General features: G+C 46.2%; 1 protein-coding gene and 1 long non-coding RNA gene across 2 annotated transcripts; both read left to right on the top strand.

Annotated features, from left to right (window-relative positions):
* Positions 1 to 11016: 11016 nt before the first annotated feature.
* LOC124060874 lies at positions 11017 to 15189 on the top strand. The gene is made up of 3 exons (XR_006843646.1): positions 11017 to 11198; positions 11784 to 11839; positions 14778 to 15189. It is a non-coding gene; the product is annotated as an uncharacterized LOC124060874 (long non-coding RNA).
* A 964-nt stretch (positions 15190 to 16153) lies between these two features.
* Positions 16154 to 20306, top strand: atpaf1 (ATP synthase mitochondrial F1 complex assembly factor 1). Its single transcript, XM_046391987.1, has 9 exons — positions 16154 to 16383; positions 17269 to 17377; positions 17602 to 17664; positions 17797 to 17859; positions 17943 to 17993; positions 18202 to 18249; positions 18447 to 18542; positions 19002 to 19109; positions 19806 to 20306. The coding sequence occupies exons 1-9, from the start codon at positions 16169 to 16171 to the stop codon at positions 19986 to 19988; spliced, it is 936 nt and encodes a 311-aa protein (XP_046247943.1). The 5' UTR covers positions 16154 to 16168; the 3' UTR covers positions 19989 to 20306.
* The last annotated feature ends 1648 nt before the right edge of the window (positions 20307 to 21954 follow it).

Here is a 21954-nt window from a genome sequence, read left to right as displayed (position 1 = left end):
GGAGAGGGTAGGAAGGTGTGTTTGGACAGCCCTTCAGATGGGGGCTTGTCAAGAAGGATTAGGAAGGAGGAAGGATGACGAGACGGACAACCGCGAGGAGTCACGTGACAGCGCTGAAGGTGATTGGCTGTGACATTGTCTCGGGTCTAATGCTCCTCCTCAGACACAGGAAATAGCAGCGCAGCTCCTCCCTCCCCCCCCACATCTTGGAGTCCGTCTCGTCTTCCTGTCTGCCACGCTGCTCGCCTGCTACGTGTGTGTGTGTGTGTGTGTGAAGGAGAGAGTGTGACAGTCCTTCCTTTGACGTTGTTTTCATCTCACACACATGGTTTCATCCTCTGCACCTCCACCTCGGTAACGTCATCCATCACAAGTGCCTCCACTTCTACACCGATGATGTCCAGCTCTACATAAAACAATAGATTCAAAAAATAAGTAAAATCCAAACATCTCTGATTCACACTTTGCCACATACTGCACAAATCTCTGTGAAGTAGCAAACCTTCTGAGTGTGTGTGCGTGCGTGTGTGTGTGTGTCTGTGTGTGAGTGTGTAGGGGTCAGCAGGTCATAATGGAAAGACTGATCCTAAGGGACAGACTGCCAGGGCCACTCAGCTGCTCCCTCAAAACACACACACAAACACACACATATGCCTGCACACACACACACACACACGTACTTGTGCTGCTGGTTTGGACTGACATGACATGGACGTCGCCATGGCGGACACTAAAAGGGGACAGAGCTCAGTTCCTATCGTCACGGTAACAGGCTGATGGGAAGCTCCAGCCGCCATACCTGATCATGTAGCAGGAGCAGAGTTTTTCTGAAACAATCAGAGCCACGCAGAGAGCATTCACTTTCCCTCACTGTCACACACACACACACACACACACACACACAGTCCAACATGTATCTTTATGTGTGTGTTTTCCAGTGACATCTGACAGCCATATTCAGCCATTTCTGAGGTCATCAGACAGGAAGTAAGACTGTAAAGCAGGTGGACTCTCAGCTAAGTCAAACATCTGTAAACAGTGACACGGTAAGTTTTGTTTTGTTGTTGTTTCATTTCTTATTTTGGCCCCGTGAGCCTGATTTTAGGTTGCAAACCTCCATGAGCTTCAAAATTAGGAAGTTAAAAAAAAGTTCACTTCAAAGCCATAAAATTAATCCAAACGACGTGTGTTGCTGTTGCTCGCTAGCTTACGGCAGGCGAAAGGCATTCTGGCTGTTTGGGGCAAATAAATCTGAAGGCAAATGCTCACATGCACACAATAAACACAAACAGAATTTGCATCTCCGTCTGCGCGAAACTCAGCTAGCCTGTTAGCCTTAGCTAGCTGGGTTTTTTCAGGCCATGTGGACGTGTTTTTCAGTAACCAGGCTTCATCCCCATGAGCCTCAGCTACATTTGTGTTCTGTGCTAATTAGCAAACATGAGCACACTAACTCCTTCAAGGTAGTGAACACGGTAAACACTGTGCCTGCTACACATCATGTTAACATTAGCATTTAGCCAGAACACACCAATTGTTTGTTTAAAGATTCTGAAACGTGACAACTTCGCTATAATCAGGCATCGTCTACTTGTGTGTCCTCCTTTTCATTGAGCTTAACGTTAAGTTTTATGGTCGAGTTACTATCACGGACTGTCTCACAGATACCTAAACTTGATTTGATTTTTTTGATTTTATGCATTTAGTTACTGTTCTCAAAATATTTTCTACTCTAATGTTGCTGACATTTTGTTTACACATGCACAAAATGACATGTAATGACAATGTAAATATTGCTTGATCAGCAGAGCGAGGCCTCAAAGCTGAATCCTGACTCTTTTAACGTGTTTTCTGAGATGTGGTGCTGAATTTTTGCACATCCTGAAGGTGGCTGCGATACGTTTACCTGATTTTGTTTCTGCAGCAGTTTTTCAAGCTCTCCCTCCTGGTCTGGAGTTTGTCCAAGTTATGCACAGCTCCCATCACAAGGCAAACCTGAACGCTGATATATCTGTTTTTTATGGTCTGAGAGCAATGTGAGCGAAATCCAATGTTTTCCATCCTCATACAGTATGTCATTTAATGCATCGGCGTATGAAAACTGCAGTGAGACGGCAGTTATAACCATAACATATCTATTTGTTGAGGCAGAAAAAAAGATTTGTATGCAGTTTTAACAGATGTTAAGGTTTGTTTTTTTGTCATTGACTCTCTGAATGTTGGCATATTTCTGGATCTGATAACTTGTGAGTGGAACGATGTTCTGTAGCCAGAACGTTGCCAGGCTTTCGAATCTCTGACAAACTAAAAATGACTGCCGAGCTCAGAGAAGTTTCTCTGCTAAATGAGTTTCATGCTACAATAAAAATAAACGACAATAATGATGTGGGTTTTTTTTTTTAGAAAGAAATCCAGAAGATTAAATCAGTTACAATATAATCCAAAAGCCAGAAGTTCAAATCAAAATCTCATATTAATAATCTGCAGCAATGAGCAGTTAAAATTAAATTACTGCCCCCATAAACCTGCAGTTAAATTACTTACCTTAAATTACTTAATTACCACTATTTTGTGAGCATTGCTAGCTGCAGCAGAACCTGATTAGAACTGTGGTCATTAGTGTTCTCCTGCAGCAGGAAAAGACAACCTTAGAAAAAAACAACGTGATATTTTTATGGATTCTAGAAAATATGATACTTACATACAGACCCTGAACCTGGTCTTCTGCTCACCTCGGCTGAGGGTAAATTTGTTCTCCCTGCTGTGGCTGAAAATCACAACAGCTCCCGCCCCGTCTCCCCCCTCCTCACCCCCCTCATCCTGCTGTCCATCACCTCTGAGCTTTAACACAAAGGGACGTGTATGATTGACCTGGCACTAAAGCACTAACAGACTGTCTGGGCCCTTTACAGCCAGTAAAGAGAGACGGCCTATTAACCTCCATCACCTCCTCTCCCTCACCCTCATTGCCCTGTCACTCTCCCCTCTGCCCCCCCCCCCCCCCCCCCCCCCCCCACTTCCACTCCACCATCACTACCTGGAATTAGCTCGGGAGGAAAGGGGTTAAGAGCGGGGTCGGTGGCTTTATGTCACATGTCCACCTGGTGGTTTTACAGGCGTGTACAGCAGAGATGATCGCTCTGCGTCGGAGTACTCGGTTATTGGACGGATGCAGGGGGGCAGTCCGGTTGTAGGTGGTGAGACGAAGCAGATTCAGTGATGAGAACCACAAGCTTACAATATATTGTTTGTGTGTGTGAAAAGGTGAGACTTGTCGCCGTGGCTCCTGCCCTCTGCATTTGACTAACTGCCTCCACTAGAGGAGAGACAAATCGCTCCTCGTTTGGAAGCAATTCTCAGTATGCATCATTTGCCCTGTTCGTGGGGCGTTCGCTAAGAGTAACCCCTCAGACACCCAGAGAACAATCAAGAGAAAAGAGTCAGAGAGGCAAACAGGGATCTCAGACAGCAGCACAGAGTGGCACAGGAGTCCCCATAAAGCCAAGGTTAATTCCTCTGCCTCTCCATCCATCACTGAGCAGCTGAGGGAGGTGGGGGAGGTGGGTGGAGATGGACCACTTTCAGCCAAATATATATGTGTGAGGCAAGGAGGGGGGAAGAAATACAGTGGAGAGAGAGAGAGATGGGGGGAGGAGGGTCTGCATCGCCCCATTGTCTCCCCAAGCACCCATAAAGGGCATAGGAGGCAAGGGATCATAAGCCTCATTTGCCAGGAGTTATGGCTGCCAACAGGAGGCGAGTTGGAGCAGGCAGGCTGGACCAATAACTGCTCAGGATGAAGTTGTCACGGTAACCGGCAGGTGCTGATGCCGGCGGGGTCAGGAGAGATCCTGGGTGGACAGCAGCCAGGACAGCACAGCGCTGTCGGAGAGAGACATCACCCTCACTGATGATCAGCGCAGAGAGGAAGTGAGTGCGTTAACCCCAGACTGACAGGTAGACAGGAAGTGATGATGATGAGCAGAAAAGGAAAACAGGATCATTTTGCAAAAGACGTTCAACCTGACTCAACGTTTCCTCAGCATGACATCAACAGAAAACGACTTTCCAACATGTGAACTAAAAACACTTTGAGTAAGTTCATTTTTTTCTGTCATTTTCGGCAGGTCTCATCACACTGATGTTTCTTCAGGTGTTCGTCTTCCTCATCAGTTTGGTGTTAATTCGTTATTTGATGCCAGCTCAGACTCAAAGCCACGGCTCCACCTCCGGATCGCCACTGCACAGACTCTGGCTCCAAATGACATCACCAGAACAAGGTGGCAGCGTTCGTATCAGGGATATCCCGGCTTCCCTTTTGTGCCACTGAGACACAGAAAGGGACGTCAGAAAGCACGTTTGGGTTCGGCCTTTTCATGTGATTTGTTCAGACCCGCCCATAGGAGTTATTAAAACCATACTGTGAGCGCTTTGGTCCTTCTCTCTCTCCTCCTTCCGTCCTTTCCTTCTGCCTCTCCCTCTCTCCCTCCCTCCCTCTGTACTTCTCATAGGGTCATTTGCCTGTTCAGATGAGATTGTAAGCTATAATGGAGGAGGTGTGGAGTGCTGAGACAAGGAGAAATGGTCCGCCGTGCAGATAGGAGACTTGATGGTTAGTCGATAGCTGTGCTCCTTCGTCAGACAGAGGAGAGCATGCAGATGGGCATGCATGGACCTTGATATTATATAGGAAATGCATTATTTTTGAAGATTACCTGAAACGGTCTCAGAAAATCATTTTAGCATGAACTAACCTTGAACATTCCCATACTTATGTAAATGATCGCCATCAGTGGTAATCAATGGATGGAATAGCCTTGAGGGTCTTAAATGTTACTGAGAACCTTTTCGATTTAAACGACATTTCGTTGTCAGGTTGGTCATAACAGCCTTGTAAGACAAGACGAGGGGTCACATTGCTGCCAAACCTTTTTTTCTCTCTTAATGATCATTCTCAAAGGGTTTTGTTCGACTGAACGTGAGTCCTTTATGCATTGCTTTGGGTCTGAGGTCGTTGATGTGAGCGTTGCCGTGGTGACAAAGACAAAGCGAGTTTTTTAAAAAAATCCTCTCTGCACTCACAGAGCAGCAAAACAAAGACAATAACGTGTGAAAAACTGAGAAGTTATTTATGTGTAAATGTTTCCGTGGTGGAAAACCTTTTTATACGTCCATCTTTAGCACACGTCTGTACAGTTTGCCTTGCGTCTGTCCTGACAGGTCTGCTGTCTGAGTGGACGAGTTCGTCATCAAAACGCTGACAGGAAGCATGAATGACACCTGACACATGGCTGAACTCAGAGTGCTGCCTGAAAGGATGTGACTGACCGGACCTGACACACACACACACACACACACAGGCATGAAGAGACAGTCAAGGGCAGCTGTGGCTCAATCACCTGATTTCCCTAATACCGTCACCATGGCAACGCTTATTTTCATTATTGATTCGTCTTTATTTGTTCATTTAATCTAAATCGCCCGTCAGTCTCAGATGCACGGCGACATCTTTAAATCTGTGACATGTACTGTAATAAAGAGCTTGACTTAAGTTTCCGGCCATAGCTCATGGCCTGTCCCGGGTGTGGTCACGTGACTTCTGGACTTCTGCAAGTTGGTGACAGGTTTATGGGTTTGAACTGAGGGGTTGATTCAGACACCTGGAAGCAGGCAAGTCGCCGTTTTTCTTTTCTGTCTTGTTACTTGTTAACATTCTGATATTTATTATTTCACTGACGTAAACGACCTGAATGACTCACTGATGTTTCATATGAAAACTTCCCAGCCGGCGTGTAAGTGGGTCCCCGGCGGTGTCGTGCGTGCAGAGTTGTTGGTAAAGTCCCGTGTGAATGTGAGCGTGTGCGGTGAGCCGAGTGAACATGCATCGCCGCACCCACCTTAATGCATGAAGCCTATCTGCTGCTCATTCATATTAATCTGCAGCACATATACGCAGCCGGACACACGGCTGGTGTGATGCGTGTGATCACACCCTCACGGTTCTCGAAGGTGAAGCAGCCCAGCGGTGCGGCGGCGTCTTGTGTTTACTCGGCTTGTTTCAAGTGTTTGCAAACAGTCTGAGCGAGCGTGCGAACTGTTGAAGCTCTCAGAGGCAGGCCGGTGTGGCCAGGATGCCAGCACACACACACAGTGAGCATATTGACGAGGTGATCAAGTGGAATCACTCATCTTATCTTAACCTTCGCCCTGCTGCTCCACAGACTCCACAGCGAAGACAAGGCTCAGGCTGTGCTCTTCTCAATCACCACCACGTTCATCTCTCCATCGGGATTCATTCTGCCTGCTTTTCACCGTTTTGGAAGTGAGAAAACAGACTTTTTAAAAACACATTGAAGGGAGTTTGCTGTTCTTCCTGTTTAGGACCATAAAAACAGAAAATGAAGGATTACAGTTCTCACTTGTTTGTTCCCCCCAGAGAGCAAAAACACTCACTCACCCACTTTCTACGTTCACAAAGTACTCGTCCCGTCCCATCAGCAGGGGACAAAGACAGACTGATCACAGATCAGATTTCAGCTTGAATTCAAAGCTTAATAAATAAAAATGTCTGCACTTCCGTCCTCACTGTAATTTGTTGTCACAGCTTTTGCTCATTTGGTTTCCAGTCTGTTGTTTCTTTCACCTCAGGGCCACCGTACCTTCATAACTACAGAGCCAAACCTTCCTCTGTCCCGCCCAAAGTTCTCCCTCTGTCACCCTGCTCATCACCCTCCCTCACCCCACCTGCTGAGACATTACGGCAGCCCTCCCCCTCCTCGTCTCTCTCTCTCCGTCTCACTCCGCTCTGACACTCTGATCAATTCCCCATCAAATCCTAATGCTGCGGTTTAACTCAAGTGTGGCATCTTAATTAGAACGATAACTGCACACCGTCAGGGTCATCGACTGCGCCGGCCACCAGCCGATGCTTCCCATCGACAGGCTGCCAGCGCTCAGAGAGGCTCTGAAAGCAGGGGACAGATGGACGGGGGGGACGACACCGAGGGATGGATGGACAGGAACGGGGATGTGGGGGGGGGCAGTCTCAGAGGTTTATTTTGGCGGGGAGAAGACAGTCTGACATCTCATTGTTGTGTCATGCTGGTGTCCTCAGCAGCACGTGGACGTCCACGTCAAACTCCACTGCTTTGGACTGGATGAAGAAATGTGTGTTTTTAACATGGGACAGAGGACAGCAGGAAGGCCGAGAGACAGTAACTGTGGTGACGTGTTGTTCAGGAATAATTAAGTTTTAGATTTAAAAAGACAAAGGAAAGAAGAAAACAAGGAAAGGAAAGAAGGAAGAAAAGGAAAGGAATGAAGGGATGGAATGAAGTGATGATGGAGATTTTATATTTTATATTTTTTATTTTACACAGCTGATAAGAAGAAACTCAATAAATCGAGTTAAAAGTTAAACAGTCACAGGTTGCTCACACACACACACACACACATGCACACGCGCACACTCACACACGCAGAGGGAAATCCCTCTTGTTCAGCCTGTCATCTGGCGATTTGTCCTCTTTTCATCGTTTCGTAGCAGTGATGACGGGAAGAAGAAGATGAGTGAGAACGAAAGAAAACGGAGAGACGAGCAGCCGTTTTCCTTTTTTCACGTGACAAATAAAGAAATCAATAAATCATCGAGGGCCTTTGACAGGTTGTGGTGAGGAGGGGCCGTCGCCTCCTCATGGGCTATTCATGAAGCTGTCGCCGGCTCTCTCAGTGTGTGTGTGTGTGTGAGTGTGTGTGTGTGTGCGTGTGTGTGTTTCGGCTGGTCGGTGAGCCACAGTAACGTCTGAAATATTTAAATGTTTGCGTGCATTTCACACTGGACCTGCGACCCCACAGAGGGGACAGTGGCTGCAGGAGGAGGTGGAGGTGGAGGAGGAGGAGCAGGAGGTGGAGGTGGAGGTGGAGGAGGAGGAGGTGGAGGTGGAGGAGGAGCAGGAGCAGGAGGGGAGTCACAGCTTCAGTATGTTTGGTTATTGTGAGAATGAGGCCACATGGTCGGTGGGTCGCAGCTCTGAGTCCCCTAGCAGGCCCTGAATGGGCATTAGTTGATTAATGAATTAGAGTTTAGATCCAGACGAGAGCTCTGCCTCCCTAACCTGCTGTAATCCAGCTCTTACAGGCAGATTATCCTGATTAGTACACGACAGGCTCACCAGGCCCGCGGCTCAGGGGCTGATGGGAAATTTGGTCAGTTTTAATTTGGGATAATCCTCAAATGAGAGTCATCACCCTGCAGACCTCCACCTGATGTGTTCACTGTCTGGTCACTCACACCTGAGCTGATCTGAGCCGCCACACTTTTACTTTGGAAACCTCTGAATTTCGTCCTGACACGAGGAATCTCAAAATTATCAGCCAATAATTTTGATGATTGGCCGGGCTCTGATGCTCCTGCTGTGGTTATTGCTCCTGAAGCTGCAGCATACGGTAATAATTTAGACAGCTTTGCATCATCACTTTGTTCTCATTCCAGCACGGAGCCCTGACCTGAGCCCCGCCCCTCACCTGTGGGGTGAACTGGAACACCTGGACTGGACAGGTTGAGCTTCAAGTCTAACTGGTGCACAGAAACTTCTCCTCCTCTGCAGGAAGCAAATTAAAGCCTTCAGTAAAATACCACGTTTTCTTACTTTTGTCTTGTTTATCGTACCTCTCACTTATAGCGTGCGTGTGTGTGTGTGTGTGTGTGTGTGTGTGTGTGTGTGTGTACAGACTGTGTGTGCAAACAGAAGATGAAGCAGTGTGGGAGCTTGCGGCGATGCTGAGATTTAAACTCATTCTGTCTACAGCTCCATCAGATAACGAGCTGAATCAGCACACACACACACACACACACACACACACACACACACACACACACACACACGCACACATACACAGCTGAAGTGAGCATCCATCTGATGTTCACAGACATACAGAAGACAGACTGACACCAGGAATCAACTGTCACTTACTCATCCCACCATCGTTTTTACCTGCACTTTACTCTCCTCTGGTCCTCCTCTGAACCTCCTCTGAACCTCCACTTGTCCTCCTCTGGTCTTCCTCTGGTCCTCCTCTGCTCCTCCTCTGAACCTCCTCTGGTCTTCCTCTGGTCCTCCTCTGAACCTCCTCTGGTCCTCCTCTGGTCTTCCTCTGGTCTTCCTCTGCTCCTCCTCTGAACCTCCTCTGGTCTTCCTCTGCTCCTCCTCTGAACCTCCTCTGGTCTTCCTCTGGTCCTCCTCTGAACCTCCTCTGGTCCTCCTCTGGTCTTCCTCTGGTCTTCCTCTGCTCCTCCTCTGAACCTCCTCTGGTCCTCCTCTGAACCTCCTCTGGTCCTCCTCTGGTCCTCCTCTGGTCTTCCTCTGGTCCTCCTCTGAACCTCCTCTGGTCCTCCTCTGGTCCTCCTCTGGTCTTCCTCTGGTCCTCCTCTGAACCTCCTCTGGTCTTCCTCTGGTCCTCCTCTGGTCCTCCTCTGGTCTTCCTCTGGTCCTCCTCTGAACCTCCTCTGGTCCTCCTCTGGTCTTCCTCTGGTCCTCCTCTGAACCTCCTCTGGTCTTCCTCTGGTCCTCCTCTGGTCCTCCTCTGGTCTTCCTCTGGTCCTCCTCTGAACCTCCTCTGGTCCTCCTCTGGTCCAGACTTTTGTGTTGTGAACATCCTTCATTATCAGCTGTTTAACACGAGTGTGAGCTTGTTTGTCACAAAAGTGATAAACTCACGATCCTGTTTTAGTCCTTCACTGATGACATTTTTAATCACTAATGCAATATAACTGACTGAGTACTGCTAAAGGATTCATTAACTCCTAAAATTGTTGTCTCTTCTTTATTTTTCTTTACTTGCCTTATTTTATTTTTCCTGTAAAATACTGGAGGATTTTTACATCTTTGGGAACTAAACACAATAAAAAAGTCAGGATCTGATGGCTCTGATGGCTCCTATTTACACTCTCCTCCTCCTCTTCCTCCTCCTCCTCCTCCTCTTCTTCCTCCTCCTCCTCCTCTTCTTCTTCCTCCTCCTCCTCCTCTTCCTCTTCCTCTTCCTCCTCCTCCTCCTCCTCTGTCCGTCGTTTCCTCCTTCGTGCTCCTCCGTCTTGTTTCCTTCCTCCTTGTTCGCACTGCTGCTGGATCACTTTCAGGGCCCTGCTGTCAGTGCTAACCACACTGTGACCCCGTTGACCCCTCTTACATCCGCCACCTTATCTCTCCCAACCCACCACAGCACCCTGCACCTCCGCCCTCACTGCTGCCGCTCCCTGAGGAGCAGGAGGAGGAGGAGGAGGAGGAGCAGGAGGCGGTCAGTGACGCACTGAGCTTCAGGCCTGTCCCTGCTCATTTCAGGTTAGCTCGTCTGCATTAGCACCAGTCAAAGTGACAGCTGTCAGCGCCACTGAGCGCGCTCCAGATGCTCCTCCTCCATACGTCCTTGGAGCGCCGCCAGGATGGAGGAGAGGAGAGGAGGAAGGAGAGGAGAGGAGGAAAGATAAAAGAAGAGAAAACAAGATCTAATGAAAGGGTGGAGGAATTAGAGGCAGAGAGACAGAAAGGAAAGAAAGAAAGAGAGAAAGAGAAAAGGAAGAGAACAGGTGAGGAAGAAGGAAAGGAAAGCAGGAAAGAAGGACAAAAAGAGAAGACAAGATGAGATGTAATGAAAGTAGAGGAGAAGAAGAAGGGAGGAGATCATCAACAAGATGGGAGCCAAGGAAAGAGAGAGAGGATGTAAGTGACGAACAGGAAGGAGAACAGGAAGGAGTGACAAAATGTGAGAAAAGGAGAACAGAAGAGGAAAACAAGGGGTGAGGATGAAGAGGGAGGAGAGGAGAAGGACCCAAACAGATTTAATGAGGAGAGGACAGAAGAGGGCAGGAAACAAGGAGCTGAAACAAGGAGCCGAAACAGGACGTGAGAGGAGAAAACAAGTCAAAGAACAAGAAGAAAGAAGACGAGAGGCAGGAGAGGAGAAAAACAGGGTGAGAGAGGGGGAGGTGAGGGGTGAGGACAGGAAGCAGGAAGCAGGAAGCAGAAGGAGAAGGTTCCCCTGTTAAAACGTCAAGCTGTGGGAGCGGGTCTGACCTCCCGTGTGCGAGCAGCGCCGCCTGCTGGCCGGAGGGGGCGGCAGGAGGAGCCGCGCAGTGCCGCAGTGCTCCGCTGTCCGCCCGGCGCCGCTCTGAGCTTCGCGCCGCTGTGGACGCACGACAGGAGGTGAGAACATCCGTCCGCGTTTATCTCATTTCGCTTCATGCGTTTTGTGTCTTTATGAGTTTTAAAAGATGTGAGAATCTCAGCGAAAGCCAGTTAAACTTTTATTGTTTCCGGTTCTTACGGATACAAACGAAAAGCGTCGGGACTCTTCGTCAAGTTGGTGTAAAATATTCTTATCATACGTTATCATATTGTGATATGATTTGTGATATTTTGCATGTGTGGTAACAGAGAAAAGGCACCTTTGTTGTTCTGTCTGAGCCTGACTTGTTTTATACAACAACGACTTAAACCAGTTAGAAAACCAGTTAGTGAACCTTCAATGAAACACGACTTTTTTGTTATCTTTTAATAATATTAACCACAATAATTTTATTTTTTTAAATGATTTAACTTAACAAAGTAAAAAAAAACAAACAACTTACAAATATGGTCCACAAGCATTTTAAGTTATTATAGTTCTTCAGTTATTTTCAGAATAATAGTTATGAAAATCTTTTTCTAAAAAAAAAAATCTATTTTATTTTTTTTTAAAAAGTATCATTTTATTTTGTAATCTTTACTTTGATAATTTTGTAATTTCAGATCATCTGTGGGCTGCTGGGACGCGACGTGTTGGAACAGAAGCAGCAAACAGGAAGGTTTGAAGCCTTCGGGCTGAAATTTTGCTTCATCTTTAAAAAAACTTTGTCTCTCCTGCTTCTGTTTTTATTTAATCTCCTTCCTTCCCTGCTGTTCATCCCTCCGTTCTGTGTGTGTGTGTGTGTGTGTGTGTGTGTGTGTGTGTGTGTGTGTGTGTGTGCTGGTTCAGCTTTCATGCAAAGGCAAAGTGTTGAATTTCAGTTTAGAGGCAGAAAAGTCAGGCAGCTCCTGTAAAACAAGCCTAAACAAACAAACTCCTTGTTTCCGGGTTGCCTCATTTATTTATTTATTTATTTTGGGGTGGGGTGAGGGGTGGGGTGAGGGGTGGGGTGAGGAGGTCAGAGGTCGAGTTCATGATCCTGGGAAGACGATGCAGAAAACCCAGGAAAGAAGCTGCAAGAAGCTGCAGTATGAAGTGAGTGACGCCTGCCGCCACAGGATGCCCTAATAACACTGAGCATGAATAAATAACACACGCGCGCACACACACACACACACACACACACACGCACACACACACACACACACACACATACACACACAGCTATCGGCTGAGCAGCAGAGCGGGTGTCTTGATTCCTAGACAGACACACTCATGCACTTTTAATGGGATTCCTCTCTAAAACGATGGGATTCCACTGCCAAGCCCGACCCCTTTTTCACTCAGTGTGTGTGTGTGTGTGTGTGTGTGTGTGTGTGTGGATGGGGGTCATCCACCGGCCCTGGGGTGCATTTTCAGCTTGCCAGAGGGAGGGTAAGTGAGTGGTCCCAAGACCCTGAAAACCCCAAGGCTTGAAATCAAACCTCGTCGCCACGCGGGCAGAAACAAAACGAGCTGCAGTTACATGAAGCAGAATAAAAATCAGGCAGTTTCAGGAGTTTCGTATTTATTTAGCTTTACTTTATTCACTTTGCACCTTCAAAGAGGGCAGTCGAACATGCAGCCGGCAGGTTTTCGCTCTCAGAGTGTGTGTCAGTGTGTGTTGTGTGTCAGTTTGGAATAATTTGCCCTGAAGAAGAAGCTCGTCGCCGCTGGTCGAACGCCACAGAGCTGCGGGGGAATGTGAGTGAAGATCCCAGGACGTGGCTCACATGTGAGGCTGATTTTTAGAAAATAACACGCAGGATAAGGAGAACTTCTCCTTTTGATGGGCAGCTTTTAAAAACCATGAATCATTTGTCGTTTTAGCAGCTGTGACACAGAATCTCCATCAGCAGTTCGTCCACGTTTAAATTTCTGTTTGTTGAAAGCTGAATGATCAAATTATTTTGCTGGAAAATGTGAGGATTTTTAGAGGATAAATTATTTCAAAAGAAACTACTGTAAAATGATTGAGAAGGTTCATTAAAATGTGGGATTATTTAATCCCATCCACTCCGATGTGTTCTGCTTATTTCTTCCCCACAAATCTGCTCCTTCTGTGGATGCGGACGAATCTTGTGAGGTTCGGTTTGAACTCGCAGCACAAACTGCTTCACAGAGAAAATGACAACAACAAAGCAAAGTGTCAGTGATCAGTGAAAAGGGAGAATAAAAATAGTGATTAAGATATAAGTCAAAAAAATCTCTGACAATTAAAGCTTCATAAACCAAAGTTTAAAGTCAACGAAGAGGCCGTCAGTGCAGCAGACTCAGCAGACAAACCGGGAAACATTTGCAACCTTTGAAATCCTCACTACAATTTAAAATAAAGTTGTGCGTTTGAGCAAAGTTTGCACAGCATGAAGGAGAAGGCGAAGACTTCAGTGTGATCTGTGGCTGTCAGGGCGACGCTCTTCATCAGTCACATTTCCTCATGAGCCTCATGACTCGAGTCTCGGTGTCGTCTCAGAGACTCCTCCAGGTGTGGCGTTCGGCTGGAGGATGCAGGATGTTTTAGCCTAAAAATCCTCAGGCCTGAAATATTTGATGTTTGAACTCCTTCATTAAATCCCCTCAGAACCTCGATGTGACAAACAGCCATCAGGGTTTGACAGGCTGCAACGTTTGTTATCTAAGACCTTTCTAACAAAGACGTGCCAAATATTCCAGCTCTTACACATTTTTGCCCACCTAAAGGCTATGAGTGTGTGTGTGTGTGTGCGTGTTGTGAAATACTTTGGGCACAGCCGATGGAATAAAAAATGAAATGATAAAGCAGCTGTTCCATATTTATTACACGGGAGGCACTTAAAGGCCGAACACGGAGGAAATCTGTGCGTGTGTGTCGTGTTACACGTCTGCGGCAGCACTGTACCAAATGTTTGTGGTTTTTGCTTTTGCTTTATTTATTTATTCATTTATTTATTTGTTCTCTGGTGAGCGGGATTACCTCTGAATTATGGAACAGTCCCCTTTCTCTCCTTAAGTAAAAAATAACATCTGTCCGGCAAATGGAGAGCTTAGTGTTTCTCTATAATTAATGGTAAAAGCCTCCAGAGCCGCACATAAAATATACATCCTGCATGCAGGACCCCCATAACAAAGAGAGCGAGAGGGGGAGGAGGGGGAGGAGGAGGAGGAGGAGGAGGAGGAAGCAGATTAAAGAAAGCCCTCTGTGTCTGACATGTGATTTCACTTGATGGGATTTTGTCTTCATTTATTTTTCTGTTGTTGAATGTTTTTTACGGTCAGATTCTTACAAAACGCTCTTCGCACTCGTAATGAGTTCACATAAAGACGGCACACTAAACTGCCTTCTCTTCAGAGTATTTTTACAGTGTGGTGTTAGTACCACAGTGTGGTATTAGTACTTTTACTGACATAAAGGATCTTCTTCCACCAGTGCAACTCGATGACCACTTTATGTTTTATTTAAACACTCAAGCTGTGATCCAGCTGTGAGTAAAAGTGTTGCCACGGCACCAAAAATCAAAACACAAACCACAAACAACAAGACAACAAGACAACAAGTAAGTCTGACTCGCTGGTGTTTCCTTCTGTTTGTTTTGTGACAGAACATCTCTGGAACATTCGGCAGATTTAAATGTCGGTCGGACGTCCTGTGAGGTCACAGCAGGTTGTGGGGATGGAGGCTGCAAGAAGACTCACACACACTCACACACACACACACACGTGGAAACTCCAACACGCCTGCAGTGTGTGACGCGTGTGTGTCAAACAGCTTCCCAGTTACACTTTGACATTGTGTCCTGATCATATTTTTCAGTCACTTTTACAGAAATCAGTTATCAGAGTTTCTGCCCCTGCTGTGAATGTGTTTGAACGCACCCGAACGCATCGTCATCTTCAGTGAACAGCTCCCGGCTGATTTGTGTATTGATCAGTGACTGGAAAATGATTGGCTGTGCAAAGTAAACACAGCAGCACTCAGACGGTCACCGGGGAAACATGTCGTTACATTTACATGTAAGTACATTTACTGTACTTAAGTACACATTTAAGGTACTTGTTCTTTGATAGAATATTTTCCCCTCGTGTCACTTTTGAAATATTTTCTAAAACTTCACTACATTTGCCTGACAGCTTTAGGTACTTTACAAATGAAACTTTTTGCACAAAATATGAAAATGTACAAGCGCAGCTGAAATGATTAATGAATTTACAGAAACTTCATTGTTAACCAATAATTTTTCATGTACAAACATTTCATGGCTTCACTTTCTTGAATGTAAAGATTTATTCCTTTTTCGTCTGAATTATTTAACTTTATTTTTGCACTGTTGGTTGAACCACAGAAATCAATTAATAGAGAAAATAATCAGCAGATGAGTCCAGAATGAAAACAATCATTAGCTGCAGTCCTGTGCAAAACAGTTCAAAATGAGCTCCAGCTTAATCAGTTCCAACAGTAAAATCCTGCTTTTACATTCACACAGGAGTCACAGTCATCTGATCGGAGATCAGATATGACAGTACAGCAGTCAGTGTTTTTACTTGCTTATGTGTTTGTGGACCTGCAGTGACTCTCAGCGTTCAGACAGCAGTGCACACTAATTTATGCATGTAAAAACGCACAGGGGGCTCTTAAAGAAGAGCTATAGCGACCCCCAGTGGTCTCAACGTGTCAGGACAACAACTGCTTTGGCTGATTTGAAACCATTCATCAATGGTCACTAAAAATACCACAAAAGAGTCGTTAAGAAAGGCTAAAGATAGGCACATACGGTGTTTTGTGCGCGTTGTTCAACCGTATGTTTTGCACTGTTTTTTTCACTGGAATCTCAAGTGTACAACGATACTTTAAACACTGAAACAAAAGAATATTTTTGTAATTTTTGTCATATTTTATATTATGATGTTATTCATTCTCTGACCTTTGTTAGGCGATAATAAAATTATGGTCGGAACCAATGTATAGAATCCGCTGCCCGCCGGAAGTTTATAGATGTTGGACGGGAGCGATGGAAAGATGGCGGCGGCCGTGGTACAGATGTCATGTTTGTACCGAGGAATGTTAGCGGTCAGGGCCACCGGCATTAGGACAATGATCCCTGGGCTGGTACCGGCGCAGTTCCGAGCCTTCTCGGTGCGGAAGGAGCCGGAGCTGGAGGAGAATCCGTTCTACAGCAAGTACCAGGACAAGATCCAGAAGCTGCGCAGGTCAGCGGGATTATTTAGCTAACAGCTACAATGCCGTGTCCGGCTCTTCGTTAGAAAAGTCTGTTATTTTAAAAGTCACTTGCTTTTTGACAAGTTGAACTGCTATGTAGACTGCTGAAAAGGGTGTTGTTGAAATTATGACACGCTAATGATTTATTCGTATTACATTCAGACTATCAAGAAGTGTGTCCATGTATAAAATATTAACATTTAAAGCCTACTCACCCGCTAATCTCATTAATTCATCAGTGGTCTAATGCTAACTGACACCGGCGTGATGAGTGAGCTAGTGAGCACTAAAAAGGAAAAAATAAGCAATTCATTTTGATTTCAACAGATGCCTCAGTTTCATGCCTAAATAAGTTAGAGCTGCAGTGATTAGTTAGCTTAATTGATTAGTCGGGTGAAGAATTAGTGCCAACTATGACAAGCGATGGATCGTTTTCGAATTTTTTTAAGTCAAACTTAAATGTGAGTTCATTTTTCATTTATGACAGAAAATAGTGAAGATTTTTTTTTTTAATTTATTGATCAACTGATTAATTGCGACATTAATCTTTTGTTGCAGCCCCAAATAAAATAAAGTCAGTAACAGACTGTCCCATTTTCAAAACTATGCCCCCCCCCCTCCATATTATAAAACTCTCCTGACATTTGACATTTCCTTCTTTTAAGTTTAAGAAAACTCATGGCTAATATTACTTACTGCATAAATGGCCTTTCATAATAATTAAACCTTTGGCTTGATCAAACAACACTGGATAACATAAGGCGTCGGTGCTGAGGCTTTCAGGGGACTGCAGAGTGCAGGCAGGCTGAGCTTGTCCACATTGCATTGCTCACTTTGTCTGGTGTTTCGCTGATTTTGTCCATCTTTGTTTTCAGTGCCAAACCACAGGAGTACAAGGCCCGACTGGAGAAACGGCATGAGGCCAAGCGTGAAGTGCTCGGACACTCGAAGCAGGCGGAGTTCGTCAGGCTCATGGAGCAGGAGGTGGAGCATAACAACACCATGAATGTATACTTTGAGGGTCCAGGAAGTCCTGAAATATAAATTTAAAAATGTCTGAAGTTCAAACACGTTTTTACCGTTGACTCCTGTCAGCCTGTGGTTCTTATCTACACAGTAGAGAATATAATAAAAAGATATTAATGTTCCACGATTTTATTCCTTCCTTTCAAGTGTACAAAAAATGAATTGTTTTTGAATCTTTGCAGCTGGAGAAAAGAGACAAGACGGCCGCTGGTGACGGAGCGTCGGGAGGTTTCACGAAGAACAAAGTGAGATGAGTGGAGGAGCAGTTTGGTGCTTCGTTTCTGCTGAGGGACGAGCACATCCTGCGAACACAGTTGTTGACTTCTCTTTGTTGTCAGTGTGATGAGGTCCGCTAACAGACCTGTGCTGTTCCTCAGACGCTGGGCTCCATCCTCAACATGGAGATGATCAGGGACAAGACGGGGGAGGAGATCGCAGAGGTGAGTCTGTGGGGGGAGGGAGGACTTTAACCCCCACATCGTTTCCCGTTGCAGCTGAAACAACTTTTGTCTTCTTCTCTCAGCTGTGGATGAAGTATTACTCGACCAAGGACACGGTCAGCGCCGTCATCCCGGTGAGTTTAACGCCAAGCAGTTCAGGACATTCACTTCCCCCCCGGATATACAGTGTAACCTCTTAGCTTTAAAAGCTGAACCGTGAGGCGTTGAAGCAGTTCATTTTTCCTGGGTTCTCAGGTTCAAAACAAATCAAGTCTGTTCCACACTGAAGCTTGTGAACAGAACAGTTTTTGACGAGCTGTGCTGTCTTCTCTTCCATTGCAGAAACAGATCTACGAGCTGATTTTCAGCAGGTCGCAGTCCTGTCAGATGGTAAGACGCCTGCTGCTCGCTCCCACTCGTGCACAGGGACCAGCGTTCTAACCAAACTCCAAACGCTGCTTAATTCTGTGTTCAGATTTTGGCTAAATGGCTGCAAAGTACAAGATGAACAACACAAATCTTCAGAGGAAGTCCTGAATAATTTGGCTGTGGTGACCCCTCTGTGTCTGTGTTTCCTCCTCCCTCAGTTCCTCTACGCTTTGCCTCAGCAGGAGGGTTATGAGTTCTTCGTGGGTCAGTGGTGCGGACATGAGCTCCACTTCACCTCGCTCATCAACGTGCAGGTAAACCAGGTTGAAGCCTGACGCTGTGGGGCTTCAGTCATTTCATCCCTTTGGTAAATCGCCTTTAAGTTCACGTCGTGAAGATTGTTGGATTTCACTGCAAGCCGTCAACGATGAGGTGAAACGACTTCACAGAAGATGCAGAAAGATGCTTCATCATCAGCGCTGTGACTTGAATGTGTGTGAAGTTCTGAATCACAGACTGGCAGTTCAAACGCTTCTCTGGTCATTTTTCTCAATACTAAACAAAACCTCACCAAATAAAAGGCGAATGTGATGTCTGCATGTACAGGCAGCCAAAACTGCTTATGCAGGGGTAGAAATGAAAGTTAATGCTTTACATAATATAACACTGTTCATTAATGTCTGTTGTTACCTTTTGGTTCACTCTTCCTGATGTAAAGTTTAAAATCAATGCTTTGCTTAAGTCCAGTGTTTCCTCTTCCTGTTGATGTCCAGACGCTGGGCGAGAACGCTCCCAGTCAGCTGATCCTCTACCACTACCCAGACCTGAAGGAGGAGAAGGGCGTGGTCCTCATGACGGCCGAGATGGACCCCAAGTTCATAGTAAGTCCTCTACCTGTGTGGACCCACCTGGGTGCGGGCCTTGCTTACAGATACTATACACTGCGTGGTCCAAAGTTTGTGGACACCTCCGTCCATATAATTTGGTCTACGTGTTGTCCAGGGGCCTCATTACAGAAACTTCCTGACTCTGAAAGTCTGAAATCCCATCTTAACTTTAGTTTAGGATGACTTTTCATGTTACAGAAACATTTTTCCACCTGCATTCAAACTGCAGGACTGGGAGACAACTGAAGCTGAAACCGTTGGAGGAGCCAACGTCGACTTTAGCCTGTGCGAGGAAACTGTTGGCCTGCTGGCTTTGTGTTTCTCTGAACATGTTCAGAATGTTCATTCTCTGCACAGACACGATTAATGCCTCCAACTCTAAAGTTGAACGTTCGTCTTTTCTCGTCCATCACAGCGAGCTGGCTAGACCACTGTTGTCATGGATACAGGCATGTATCTCGTGTACAGCCATAGGAAGAAAAACATAAGCTTTGAGCTCGGCCAGCACTTCGTACGTTTTTCCCAACTTTTTTTCTGTAATGACGTCTCAGAGCGCTGTGAGCGCTCTTCAGTGAACTTGTTTACCAATCACACGCAGTTGTCCACAAACTTTTGACCACCAGACCTAAACAACAAAACAGACTCGATCATCGGCTGCCTGTCAACCCGTCTGTCCCTCCTCCTCCACAGACCGTCCACCAGGCTCAGTGCTTGGCCAATCAGGTGCAGCTGTTCTACGGCACGCAGAGGCAGGAGACGTACCGATTGGTCGAGACGTTTAACCACCAGCCTGCAGACTTCAAACACATGTCAGTGATAGCCGAGCTGGAACAGAGCGGCTTGGGGCCCGCTGTGGCCCCCGGAGGATCGTAGGGAGACCAGAGACGGACTGAACTGGGATTCCCAGGACCTGTTGTTGTTTGTTTGAAGACATGAAGAGGAGAAGCTTTGTGCTTCTTTGCTCAGAAATCTCCATGTTTTCAGCCCGCATTAAAGTGTGCAGCAGCGGCTGTGATGAAGTCTGCTCCTCATCTTTTCATTGTGCATAAATATGTGACGTACAGGAGAATAATGTGGTACTAATCGGCTTTCTGACACATAAATGGGTCCCCCGGTCCACATCAGGATGACAGACTTTGTTACCCCTAAAAACCCATGTGACGTTCAATAAATCATCTTCAAAAGCCCAAATCTTTTAATATTCGAAATTCTTCTTCTCAGTCTTTGATAAAGTGTTTGGTGTGTCGTTTGAGTCCTGCAGTTTGGGTTGTTGTGAAGTAAACGAAGGCCAGGGGGCAGTCGAGGTCACATCCCTGCTGAAGTAAAGGACGAAGTCGTGTCACTAAACTGTGAACAGACCAAGTTATCTCTTATCAAAATAGATGTTTTCACAGGTGGCATTTAGTGTCCTGAGATGACGGAGGAGATGAGAAGCAGCCGTCTGCGATATGTGAGGACGTCACCCTGAGGTACGTGTACGACCGAATTATATAAAACTTAAATGTCAAGACGCCAGAGGACTCTGACAGTCCAGTTCTGAGATTCAAAGTGTTTATTGTCATATGCACAGTAAGGAAACAGTTTTTCCTGTACAGTGAAATTCTTACTTTGCTGTCCACCCTGAATGCCATTAGAAGTTAAGGAACACTAAAAAAAGAATAATTTAACAAAATAGGCAATTTGAGAAGAAAAGTAAACATAAAAATATTAACTGTGACTAAGTAAGGTAAAGTAACTACATATATGAATGTGAATGAGTAATTGAAAACTGTCAAGGAGGTAAACATCATGGTACATGTACAATTATTGAATATTAAGGAGCAGTATTGCAGTTACTGTGTTACTGGATGTAAGCAGTCAGTATGTGCAGGGTACAGTCCAGTGTTACACACTCCTGTCAGCTGTTGAGTCTGATGGCGGAGGGAAAGAAGGAGGAGGATGTTGTCGTTGTGGGAGGCCACACAGTCGTGGGTGAACAGGATGTAGAGGACGGGACTGAGGACACACCCCTGTGGTGTGCCGATGTTTGTGATGATGCTGGCTGAAGTCCTGTTTCCTCTTCTGACAGACTGAGGCCTGCCAGTCAGAAAGTCCACGAGCCAAGGATGGGGTGTAGTCCGAGGGGGGACAGTTTGTGGGGGATAACCGTGTTGAATGCGGAGCTGTAGTCAGTAAAGAGCTTCCTGATGTAGGAGTCTTTATTCTCCAGGTGTGAGAGGCAGATGTGCAGGGCTGTGGTGATACCACCTGAGGGGGACCTGTTGGCAGGTGGGGGGGGGGGGGCTCGTCTTGGGGAGGGGGACGGTGGTAGTGGTCTTGAAGCAGGAGGGGACAGTTCTCTGGCAGAGGGAGCGGTTGAATGCGGAGGTGAGAACGTCTGTTGGCACGTGCTCAGAGGGCTCGTTCAGGAATGCTGTCTGGTCCTGCTGCTTTGCAGGGGTTGATCCTCTTCAGGGCTTGTTTACCTGAGCTGATGAGACGCCTGGTGGGGGTGAGGGGGGTGCAGTGGTCCAGGTGTCCCTGTGTGGGGGGCAGATGCTGACTGTGCTGGAGCTGCTCCTGTAGTCCGTGATGTGAAAATGGCAGCGCGGGATATCGGGGATATTTTGGCTTCACTTTTGTCCAGTGGGAGGAAGTGGAGACGTGTCGGCCATCTTTTCGCGTGTCATTAGTGTCTAACAGTAATCTACCTTGATCCATGTCTCAAACTATGCCTTGTTGGGAATTGGACCTGGAAAGTCCTTGAATGAGACATTTAAGAAGGCGTGGGAATCGTGTTAACATTTTTAAATTATTTCTAGAGGCCATTTGTGGAGGCTACCAGCCGTCACGGCTCATT

The sequence above is a fragment of the Scatophagus argus genome, chromosome 6 (assembly GCF_020382885.2).
Source record: "Scatophagus argus isolate fScaArg1 chromosome 6, fScaArg1.pri, whole genome shotgun sequence".
Lineage (NCBI taxonomy): Eukaryota > Metazoa > Chordata > Actinopteri > Scatophagidae > Scatophagus > Scatophagus argus.
This window is presented reverse-complemented; position numbering and strand designations above follow the sequence as displayed.